Source organism: Fistularia commersonii, chromosome 24 (genome assembly GCF_037954325.1).
Source record: "Fistularia commersonii isolate RoL2024-O1a breed Wild chromosome 24, RoL_Fcom_v1.0, whole genome shotgun sequence".
NCBI lineage: Eukaryota > Metazoa > Chordata > Actinopteri > Syngnathiformes > Fistulariidae > Fistularia > Fistularia commersonii.
Window position 1 is genome coordinate 2,412,743 of NC_141307.1, and position 12,344 is coordinate 2,425,086.

Here is a 12,344-nt window from a genome sequence, read left to right on the forward strand (position 1 = left end):
GACGTTGCATGCTTTCTGAAATCTGGTATTTACTCGAATTGGTAATTTGTTAGCGCTTCAAAAGGCTTGGAGGGTTATGGTGCTCCAAGCCCCGCTTTACTGCCGTCAAACAGCCTTCTCCGCTCTGTTGACGTCTGTTTTTTCTCAGGAGGGTCAGATAAGGGGAATGTTTATCTTTGAGCCCAGCGAGACAGGATGCGGGTCTTTGCCACTGCAGGCTGAGCAGATGCAGACTCAGCCGGGTTAAAGTACGTGACAGAGGATTGAAAAAAAAAACAGGAGACGGAGGTGAGTTTTAGGAGAATGTTTATCTCTGGTATGACAGATGCATCCAGGAATAAATGAATAAAATCCCGTAGTTATCAGGAAGTGTTTGGATTCATTTAAAAGTACTGGATTTATTATTTATCACAAATTCTGCGATAACTCAAGAGAGTTAAATTTAATCTTCATTGCATTTATTTATCTAGCTAGCGATAATATTTCAAAATTAGTTGCATGCTTTTATTTCTCTGTTATAAATCAATACGGGAACATCTTTGGAAGACTTTTAGAAGATTAGCCTTTTTTTTTTTACCCTATTTTTTTTATATCCACTCTCAGTGTCAGTCATCTGTTTAATCAGATTAAACTCCTCTTAACCTGAGGGTTTTTTTTAGCTTTTCGTTTTATATTGAGTTCACTTGAACCACTGCCAGCAGACATCACGTATGAATCACCACCGCCAATCATCTGCCTTCATCTCATCCTCGTCCAACATGTCAACAAACTTCCTGTCCTCCTCTCCTCCCTCCATACATAAACCCTGATCTTCCTCCAGCCCTCCTGCTTGACCACCTCCAACCTTCCACCCAAACCCCCCTCCTCCTCCTGTCCACGTCCCAACCATCTCCATGTGACTTATCGCCACAACATCTCCCATGTCCTGCTCCTCTGGTGGACTCACCCCTGATCCTCTCCATTGTCCTCGCTCCCAAAGAGGAACCTCAACATCTTCCCCTCTGCTTCCTGTCTTCTCCTCGAGGCCACGGTCTTCTGTGCAAGCAGATGGTGAAGCATTCCTAACGTGGAATAGAATGGAGACGTCGGAGAAGGTGGAGCCCGCTCCAGGTGCCCATCGTCTTGTGGACTTACCTAAGGTGGGTTTCGGCAGAGGGAGACCCCTTGCGGGAATGACCGGAGTCCGACTATTCCTGTCGGCGTGTCGGCTTCCCGTCTGCTTTCCAGGAAAGACCAACACGGGAGGGGAGCGGATTCCCTTCCATCTTCCCAGTCGGACGCAGAGAAACAGCAATGGCCGTTGTGGCCGATGAGCAGATGGGGAAAAAGTGAGCAGAAGCGGATACTTCGATAAGTTGAAAAAATTAAAAATAAAAATCACGTCGGATTAACTTCGACCTCTGTTTGCATCACATCCCCACACAGAATCATTCCCCGTGTGTGTGTGTTTGTCAGGAATCCTCCAAGGCTTTTCTAAGAAGAGCCGACTCCCGCAGAGGCTTGCTTTTTCCACATTTCTCCAGAAAACGGCCGTCAACAACTTACATCACGGCCGGCATACACACCGACACTTTGTCCAAAACGGAGACGCAGATTTAGGCTTCGGAAAATAGAAAAGAAAAATATAATAAGCAGAGCGGGAAAAGCAAAGATCAATATTTCAATTATAAGCAGTTTTCCTCTGAGAATTATCATGATGCATAGCGAGAATCAGAAAGAACTGGCTTATTTTATCAACTGAAAATAAACGATTAGTGGCACGGAGAAGTGGGATTATGAGATTTCCTCTTTGACCTGCAGAGTCACGCTTCGCTCCCATCGCCATCTTTAAAAGAAACCCTTGGCTTTCTGGCGTGACTCATCCCGACGAATTCAAGGGCTCCCCCAACACACCGTGTGTGTGTGTGTGTGTGTGTGGGTGTGTGGGTGGGTGACAACATCCTGGCAGGAGTGGGATCGGCATGTTCTGGTGGCTCACCCTTCCGTGGCCTCGGGTCGGTTTTCCTGAGGGCGTCTAAGCTTTTTCTTCCTTCTCCTTCCTTCCTCTTTCGTTCCCCTCGCCGTGACTCACTGCCAGGCCTTCCATGCCGCCGCAGGGCCGCTCGCCGCTCGCCGCTCCCAGACACTGACGAAACAAAGGACGAGACGACGGAAATCAAAATAATCATTGTATAACCATAGAATGCCAAATCTGTTGCACACCGGTAGAGCAGAGGGCACCGTCTTCCCCAGCAGATGCAGAAAGAGGGCCAGACTTGTATGCACAAAACATCTTTACGCTCATTTTGTATTATTCCTGAATATTTGTTATATTCTTTTTGTTCCATTATCCGTCGATTGTGCGTTTCGGATACGCAGCTTATCCCAGCATATCTTGTATCGCTGCTACTGGCCGTCTACCAGGCCTCTGGAAACTAATCTCGTTACATTCTCTGAGAATAGAATCACAGTAAAAGACCTTGAAACACACACACACACGTTCCAACAACACCAATTATTGTCATTTTCTCCATTTGTTTATTTAATGCCTGGTCTTTCAGTGGTTTGACTGCTTATGTTTTACGGTTTGTCTTTCGACCCCTGCGGTCTGTGTGTGTGTGTGTGTTCTGGGGGGAGCGGCTATCTTTGAGCATTTGCTGCTTTATTTACGTGCCCTTCTGTCCAGCACCGGGCGGAGGCGAGGCCCGTTGGGGAAACGCTGACTATTTTAAGAATTTTGATGTCGGCCGGGGGAGGTGAGAGGGATGACTGACGACGAGGACGTGATGGCCACTGTGAAAAGCGGGAGTGACGTAGCGGAGCAGGGGCATCGTGGAACTGGTGGGGGATTCTGGACTCGAGTGTTTCTGGGGCTTTTTGCCAAGGCGGACGTGTGTGAGGCCAGGAGAGGCGAGATCCACCTGCTCCGCACACACACACCGGGCCGCAGCCTCACAGTGTGAGTGTGCATGGGGACAGTCGTAAAAGTAAACTTGACCACACACACACACGAGTGTGTTCACACATACACATAGCATTTAAGGCCGTTTTGTCGTTTCATCAAGAGGATTTTTTTTGTAACTGGACCTGTTTCAGGGATTACTTTTAAACTTGCACCGCGTGCCATTGTGCACATACACTTGGAAGAGACAGTGAAATCACTATAAAAAGTGCAGGGTCAAAACATATTGGTGAGGCTCAGGGAGGCAGAACTGGAACTTATCTAGAGAACAAAAACAAAACAAAAAAAAAAAGATTTGTGTTTGCACGACACAGCGATGGGAAATGTGCAGAAACCTCCTGTTGCCATGTCCTCCAAGAAGTTTAACAGCTTTCTCTCTCGCTCTTGCTCGTTCCAGAAAAACAAATTCCCCTTCTGGTAAAAAATACAAGCTGAGCTCCTATTGGGTAGAGGGAAGCTGCCGGCGCTTGTGATTGGCAGAGGCGGCGGTGCACGCGGGGCCCATGCAGCCGCAGCGTGTGTGTGTCTGTGTGCATGTGTGTGTGGGTGTGTGTGTGTGTGTGTGTGCCACGGGAGGCACTCACTGAAGTTTCAGTGGGTCGGTTTTCTGTTCGGCGCCGCTCATTCGCCACGTCTTCGGCCTCCAACTGAAAACGATACCGTCCGGTCGCGGAGCGGCGGCACCCTCACACAGCTGGCGGCTCAGGTTCCAGGTTCTTTTCAAAACAATCCACACTGGTGATACAAATACTGATTTCTTCCAAGCCAAATCAATGCCTGTCACACTATCTTTCAAAATAAGGACAATGAAACTAATGCAGTTTTGGTAACAACTTTGACATTAAACTGCAACAAAAGGCATCACTAGCCTGGGTGTTTCAAAAAGCAGTACCTTTTGTTATTGTTTTTCTAAGCTAGTGTTTATCTGCAGCAGAAACAACTTCGGTTTCTGTCTGGCGATGACTTTCTCCACCCGAAAACACGGTCACACACGTCCAAAACACTGCGCGCCAGATGCAGCTCTGACAACACTTGCACTTTGTTTTGACACGAACGCACTTTGTGTGCAAGTGCAGGCCTTTGAATGTGAGACGTGAAGACGTGAAGACGTGAGAGGCGGGGAGGGAGAGAGAGAATAAACAGTGGGAGGAATGTCTGGCTGCGCCTTCAGCAAACTAAGTGCAAAACAAGTTTCCGCCTCGCTTGCAAAGAAGAGAACCACCGTTTGACCTCTGACCGACTAACCCGTCAAATCGGCCAAACCAAGTGGTTGACCAACTGACTTTCCAGCCGTCAACCAGCCCAAATCAAGCATTTTCCAGGGTGGAAGAGAAAAGCGCTCTTTGACTGTGTGCAGATAAACCCGTTTTGATTCTACGTGCGGCGCGTCGCCGTCGGACAGTGACCGTCATGAGCGTCTCACACGCAACAGACTGCAGAGAGGTGGCAGAGTTGGAAACCGCAGCACCGGCAGCTGTGGATTTCCTCCTGCCTGATTTTGCAGAAGTGCTCGGTGCACCGCTTCACGCGGGAGGCCATCGCTTTCCGCAGAGATTTACGTGGAAGGGGGTCGTTTCAAATCCGGGGCCATCACGTTGCAGGCGCCCTGCTTTTGCCCTTGAGGCAGGCCCGACGGTAAACACAACCCGCTGTTCCAGGCCGCGCCTCCATCACACACTGTTCTGAGCCACACCATCCTCTGACACGCCTCTTCCTTATGTGATTATGTAATGTGTTATTCACTGGCAGACGGTTTGGGGCGCATGTGTTGGCAAGTCCGTGCGTGTCAGCGATGCGTCTTTGTCCCATGAAACCCGGAGACTGAATCGGTAACGGTTCAAAAATCAATCAATCAACAGGTCGAGAGGATCACATTTCGTTTTCACCCTTGAAAGTTTCACAAACTCTCAACTATTTTTCCAGTTCTCCGCAAAGCTCTGCGCAATCAGCTTTTCTTTCTTCCCCATGACTTCAATGAGAAGAAATGTGATTCTCGTAATGTTAACAGGGAAGGTTTTGTTCCCTATTTCTCAACTGTTTTCCTTGCACTTGTTTACCACTGCCTTTCACAACCTTTTATGCATCTCCTTCTGATTTACAGTATGTAACTTGCTGATTTTCTGATGATTTCATGCCAATTTCAATGCGTTATCTTACACATCCTTTGGTTGCATCTTGAGAATCTCATGGACATTTTCTTTTCCCCAAATTTTCGGGTGATTTTCCCTCCTGGTGACATCAAGCCATGGGGATTTTTCATCCGAGTGAACCTGCCGAGACAGAAATGGGGGCGTAAAATTGGAAAATACAAAAGAGATGAGATCAGACCAACACAGAAAAACACTGCGATGATAGTCCATTAAACCTGCTGTCCAAAATACTGGTATTATGCAATGAGATATACAGCAGGAAAATAAAAAAGATAATGTCTTGGAAAAAGTAACAAAACTTTTGAATAAATCAAACAATGGCTCTTCTATTACCACCAAAATGTAAACGAATGATAGTGACAATCATTAAAGCCTAATCTAAGGATATGGGGGAACTTACTAAAAACAAAAGCAAAAAGAGAGTTGTAAGCAGCAAGAAATGGAATTTGCAGAAACCTTAGAGAAATAATGAAAAAACCAGCAGGAGGAAGAACCATGTCAGTCAAGTTGGGATAGAAAAACAAGGAAAAACAAAAACAAAACAAAAAAACCCCACCTTAAACAAGGCACATTCAGTTGGACATTGAGGAAAACACAATTAAAAACTTGAAAATTGTATATAATATTATATATATATATATATATATATATATATACATATATATATATATATATATATATATATAATTGTATAGTATTAACCTGGTGAACACATTTTGTTTATCCAAACCACGTGGAAAAGAAACGAAGGCGTCAGATCCGGAAAACACACATTTACGACCCTACACTGCCATCTAGCGGTGAATGTTGGAATTGCATGCAGAGACTCAGCTACCACTTTGCAAAAAAACGAGTTTTATTTTAGTTTTAGCCGTCCGTGTGACTCGGGAACGGCGGCGTTGAGCCATGTGGGTACAAAGAACCGAATAAAACCGCAAAGAACCGCACAACAAGTGGTTTGCAGCGATTTATAGCTAGTGGTGTGACACATTGTAGCTCAATCACTCCAGAAAAGCCATTTTTCTTACCTTCACTAATTAGAGGTGAGACATTGAGGTTTGGCAAGGTGGGGAAAACTGCATCTTTTCTTTCTGCAAAAAAATGAAACTGCAGAAAGTCCCGTTTTCCTCTTCATTTTTGCGTTTTCGATCCACCCAGGAGCGCTAGCTCGGAGCTAGCCGCGGTACACCTGCACACGTGCAGGTGCGCAACTGTGTTTACTTCCGCGTTGGATTTGTTGCCTTCACGGACCGTGGGAGATTTCTGTACTGTCACAGAATCGACATTTCCATCTCATCAAAAATTGGGAATCAGGTTTTTTATCATTGTGAAATGCATTTTAATCCATAAAAACATATTTATATAATTTCAAGAAAAGAGCAGCAGGTGCTCGGCTCCAGCACTGGAAGAATCTGGAAACCGAATCCTGACATGTGATCATGACCCTTTGCAATAAAAAGGGTTATTAAACTTTCTATTAAACTTTCTAGAAGATAAACTTTCTAGAAAGTCAAGAACTTTCTTTCTTGATCTAATGATAACCAAAGAGCACAGGTCACGAGATGGCCTTTGAAATGTTTAGATATTTTGGAGGCTTATTCCAGCCAAAACTATTGGAAAGGACACAAATCTAGCATCATTTTCTTCTTCCCTAATTCGAAACCGTTAAAATAGAATGATGTGGAAAAATCCCAAAGACGTCAACTGAACCTCAAGAAGAATTAAAAAAAAAAAAAAAATCAGTTGGATACCCGCAGATAAGTCGATGACACTGGGCAAGATTTAAATGTAAAAAATAGCAGGGTTCTGCTTAGCACTGAGCAAGAACTTAATCAAAACACAAGAAACGACTAAACCGAGTCATTTTGTCTAAAAAAAAAAAAAAAATCCAACTCGACCAAAAAGTAAGACGACACAGCCAAGCAGTGGCGTGGGGTGAGGGTGAGAGGTGCTGGAGTGCTAGGTCGCTGCGACGACACACTTGGAAGCAAATTGTTTCAACCTTTATTAAACATAGCTTGCAAGATAAATATTACAAAGTTATTTCCTCCAAAATTAGCTTATTTTTTCAATCAATGCATAATTGTCAATCAACTGGCAGTATTCAAACAGCATTATTTTCATTGACGTTTTTTTTTGTTTTTTTTTTGAAGACCGTTAAATATCAAGTATGTGCAAAAGGTCAGGATTGATGTAAGCAAAAAAAAAAAAAAAAAAGAAAGAAAAGGACGTAAGTTTTCCTTTGTGATTCTGCTTCCCCATATGTTTGCTTGTAAACATTAAGCTCCTACAAGAAAACTGATAGGAAATGATTTTTTACAATGAGAGGTTTCCCTGCATTCACGCCGACGACGAGTGGATTTAAAAAGCCAAACATCGAAGGACCGGCTTCAGATTTCTGCTGGTGGAGGTAAAAGTCAAACTGCAGCTGATGAGGACAAACGGGCGGTTTCATCTATTTGAGAAGTTTCAGGCGAAAGGATCATTTTCCCTCACAGACGTGCGTTTCGGCTCAATTTGGAGGGATTTTTCCACTGGAACACCGCGAGTCGAGCACCCACGGCCACGTCATGTCAAAGAAGGAACAGATTTGCTTCCACCGACTTAAAAAAAATAAAAGAAAAAAAAAAAAAATCAAATTTCCCGCATTTTTTCCCATCCAATCCAATGCATTCTGCTGATTTACAGTCAATCGTTTCCAAAACTTCATATTTAATGTGGAGAGAAAGGGACCTTCGTTTTTAACGCACCTGCAGTCAGAAACACAAGATAGGAAATCATAACATAACATGCCAGTTTGACGTTGAGCTCATTTAATAAGATCTGATAGAGAGGGTGGAGGTGGCGTTCGCTGGGGTTTTGGGGCGACAGCTGCCTCCACAGACGGAGGAGCCGCGTTTTCGTTCGTCTCCGGCCGGTTCCTTCGGCCCGACGAGAGCCGGAGCCACTTCCCAAAAACCCGCCGGTCCCGTCGGCCTCCCACGGATCAGCGTGACAACAGCGCCGATCGATACTTTTATCCGTCAAATATCGGCGTCGGTTCGGATCAGAGACGACAGCGGACGTTGATACTGCGTCTATTGACCTTGTCATTGAGTCCAGAGTCTCCACTTCCACATGATTCTCCTCCGAAAGGTCTGCCGGTGCAGCCGCTTGTTCCCTCCTTTCACCTTTAACCTTTCACCGTTGGGATTTTTGCTTTCGGCTCCGAATATCCCGGTGTCCTTCGGGCTCCGGTGGTCGAAAACAAAAAAAAAAAAAATGTCCCGGGCTGATTTTAAATCCATATTCATAGAGGGGAAAAAAAAAAAAAGATGGCCGCCGGCGGTTTTGGGGGACAAACAGCGGCCTGGTCCTCGAGGCGGGCTCTGGTCCGACACCCAAAGTGCTTTTATCCACGGAAAACAAGTCGTCGGACGCGTCGGACCGGGCGGGACGGGACGGGGAGGGGAGGGCCGGGCCGAACCCTCCCGGTCCGGGTCGCAAAACCAAAGAAGCAAAACGCATCCAGGGAATCAGCTTGGAGGAGAAACACAAACAGAACCCGGAAAATTAAAATAATCAGGAAAGAGAGAAAAGAAATCCCAAACATTTTGCACATTTGTTACACAGTAATACACAGTGATCACAAAACGAAATGACAAGCTTCACAATATTCATGGCTTTTTGTTTGCTTTTCTACACAATATACAACCATTTAATTTCTTTTTTTTTTTCAGTACAAGGGAGGAAAAAAATGCTTATGTACAATAAGTCATTATTACTTCAAACCTAGCAAATATCGTGTCATTTATTTCATAGTCAATACATTTTGTTTATTTTATTTTTTTTAAACTGCGATAGAAATAAAAACTGAACTCAATTTAGACGTCGGGAAAAACAAAAAAAAAAAAAAAGGATTTTTTTGTTTGTTTTGACGTTTGAGAAAGAATCCACAGTCCGAATACAAAGGTGTGTGGATGCATCTGCAAAAGAGCGAGACAGGAGCTTTTCAGTTTTTTTTTTTTTTTTTTTTTTAAGCTTTTTTTTTTTTTTTTTTTAGCTTTTTTTTTTCTTTTTTAAAATAATCTTAATTCATACTTGGCGGCGAAAAAAGGAAATGTATGAAAACGTCTGCTGAAATCATATGGTCGAGCTGGTAGTAAAAACCTTCACCCGATACGTTAAAACCAATGAAAATATAATCTCTACATCCAATTTCAACCGTTCCTCCGAAGAGGGAAGTGATTGACGTTTCTGTTTTCCTCCAAATCTAGTAAACAGAGCTGATCGTAGGTAGTTTCACAGTCTTGGCCGAAGTCTTTATCGTCGAACGGGTCCGGAAGCGGCGGGCGGCGTTTTCCCCCCCTTCCTCCCCCGCGGAGCCGAGGCCCCCGTCTGACCTTTCACAGGACCCACTTTTATTCATCTTAAAATCTGCAATCCAGGAATACGATGGTGGCTTTTTAACATGAATATCATGATGACTTGAAAATGAGTTTCTTTCTGATGTTTAAAAAAAAACTTTTTCCAAGTGACAGCGCCCTCTAGTGGCCGCGCTGAGATTGCGGCGTGAGAACGGATTATCGATCCCGTTTACGGAACCAATCGTAACCTAAAATCACCCAAAGGTGATCAATAACAGGTCCTAATTTTTTTACTATAAATTTAAAAAGGTCACATTTTTTTTCCCCCCCAAAACATATGATTTTTCGCGATTTCTTTCATTTCTTTAGGAGACGTGCATAGTATTATTATTATTATTGTCTTTGTCGCCTCGAATTCCCCTGTGAAAGGCCACGACTCAGCCCTCGGCCGTCCGCTCCGCCGCCCGCCGGCACCCCGGGCCGCAGGGACTCGCAATTGTAACATTCTTTTCCTCTTTAAAAGAAAGAAAACAAACAAACAAAAAAAAAAAAAAAAAAAAATTGTTTTCCAATTGGAAATATGCAAAGTGCTCCTCTGGAGTGAGGCGACTTGTGCGCAGAACCAGCGCACAATGATTGATCCGTGTCTCTCCCATAAAAGATATAATCCACATCCTTTTTTTCCTCTCTGACGCTAGGTATCTATACATAATCCATACAGGTATTTCAATAGTTTCTGTTTTTAGCTATGTTGATTATTATCGTCTCCCGAGGCCGATACCTCTGAGGTACGCCACCGTTTCACGAGGAGACGCCGCAAAAAAACAACAAAAAAAAAAAGCGTAAAAAAAAAAAAAAAAAAAGGATAAGTAACAGGTGTGGGGGTTCTGGGTTGAGGGGACGGGGGCTCGGAGGGTCAAAGGAGGAGGGCGACAATCAGAAAATCTAAAAACTCATACATATATATATATTTATATATATGTATAACGACAAAATGAACCCAGATTTACAGAATCTGCCGTCAGGGCGGCGCGTTTGGCGCTTCCAAGGAGACGGGACGTCAGAGAAGAGCTGCTGGGTAGAAAGGGTTCAGTCTGTGCATACTGGAGAAGCATGGAGTGGAGGGGGAGGGGGGTCACTGTGTGCAAGTGTGTGTGTGTGTGTGTGTGTGTGTGTGTGTGTGTGTGGTGGTGGTGAGAGGGTAGAGGGCACATCCTCCGTTCCCCTCCCGCCTGGAGTCCGTTCTTTCCGTAGTTCCAGCAGGCGGCGCCGCCGATTCAGACCTTCGATCCGTCCGTTTGGGCCGGGTCGGGACCTGGAGGGACGTGGAGGACATTTTTCCAAAGCGGGATTCTCTCGCAGAGACGTCGCCGCCTCCTGTCAGTCACTTCCAGTTAGCTTGTGGCGGCGGGAAGGCGGGGACGCCGCCCTGAAGGGCGAGCTCGAAGGGGGATGGAAGTGATGAGATGATGCAGGTGTGGGTGCTCTGTCCTCAATACTGTGTACCCCCAAGACACACACACACACACACGCGCGCGCACACACACACACACGCACACACACTCCATTTTTTTTATAACGAGCTCTTCATCCTCTTTTGAAGAGCGAGCAGAGCCGAGCGTCGTTCCTATTAATATTTTCCACGTCGTTACTTCAAGTTAGCAAAACGGACACGTGTCGCAAAGCTTTTAAAGTTGTCGAACTTCATGTTGCATAGCAACCAGAATGCACCCTGTTGATCTTCTGTTACTAGCAATACTCACGTCGAAGCTTCATAATTGAGCGAGGCTAAAAACAAAAAGGAGAAAAGAAAAAGACTACGATGGCGGCCCGACAGCGACGGCCACGAAACAGAATATATAAAACTTTTAAAAAAGCGTAACGAGTAACTGAAGCAAAAGGTAGTTGCGTTTGTAATAATAATAATAATAATAATTAATAATAATAATAATAATAGTGCTACCGACAGCGATAATAATGGGAATTACATTTGTCAAACGAGATGTTTTTTTCTTCTTTTTTTTTTTTCTAAAACTTGAATAAGAGAATTTGAGATGCGCTGACATTTTAGTGTCTTTGTGTGACTCCTGGCTGTTTCAGGGTTTTCTTCTTTTTTTTTTTTTTTTTTTTCTTCGTTTTCTCACGGGTCGGTTTCAAGGTAGGCACACGGACAGGCACTGCATGCGATGGGGGAGGATCCGGGAGTGCTTCAGTGTGTGTGCGGCGGGTACGGGGGTGAGATGGCGGGGTGAAGAGGCGGGGGAAGGCGGGGGGGATGCGGGCGCCAGACGGGGCTCATTTCTGTCCGGTGATGGACTGCGATATGGATCGAGGCGGGATCATGTCCAACAGGTACTCTCTCTGCCGGTCCGCTAAGCTGGAGCTCTTATGGGCTCCAACCGCCGCTGGGTTCAGATAGGCAATATTTAACCCTGCCGGGACACACACACACACACACACACAGGTAAAAGTGAGTTCTTCAACAAACAAAACAAAGCTAGGTTGAGGCTTAACATCTTGACATCCTGGCCTTTTCTGTGGTGTGTATGTTTGTGTGTGTGTAATGGCGCCGTGATGAGGCGCTCCATGTCTGTCGGGTCAATCGGCGCCCCGAAAGCAGCTGTGAATTCGCTCCGACTCAAAAGACGAGGGAGGCGGAGAGGCGGATGGGCGTTGCCATGGCGACCAGATACGATTCGCAAGGAGGTCAGCGTTGAGCGAAAAAAAAAAGCAAAGACGAGTTCTTGTGGAAGAAACCAGCCTAAGAGACTCCTGTTCTGACCACATCTGAACGTGTGTGTGTGTGTGTGTTAGTGTGTGTGTGTGTGTGTGGACGGTGCTGAAACACTGGCAGGCGCCGTGATGAGGTGCTCCATGTCCGTCAGGACAATCGGCGCCCCAAAAGTA

At 45.2% G+C, this 12,344-nt stretch overlaps 1 protein-coding gene and 1 long non-coding RNA gene across 2 annotated transcripts in view; both read right to left on the bottom strand.

The window, feature by feature from the left end:
- Positions 1-772: 772 nt before the first annotated feature.
- Positions 773-6,288, bottom strand: LOC147219668 (uncharacterized). The gene is made up of 5 exons (XR_015108017.1): positions 6,120-6,288; positions 5,099-5,211; positions 1,979-2,125; positions 1,135-1,265; positions 773-1,061 (listed from the first exon to the last, which is right to left on the bottom strand). It is a non-coding gene; the product is annotated as an uncharacterized LOC147219668 (long non-coding RNA).
- Positions 6,289-9,092: 2,804 nt separating this feature from the next.
- gatad2b (GATA zinc finger domain containing 2B) overlaps positions 9,093-12,344 on the bottom strand; it is a 38,952-nt gene continuing 35,700 nt past the window's right edge. The window contains exon 11 of the mRNA XM_086171348.1: positions 9,093-11,869. Coding sequence (XP_086027474.1) covers positions 11,733-11,869 — 137 coding nt within the window. The 3' untranslated portion in view covers positions 9,093-11,732. The remainder of the gene's footprint in view (positions 11,870-12,344) is intronic.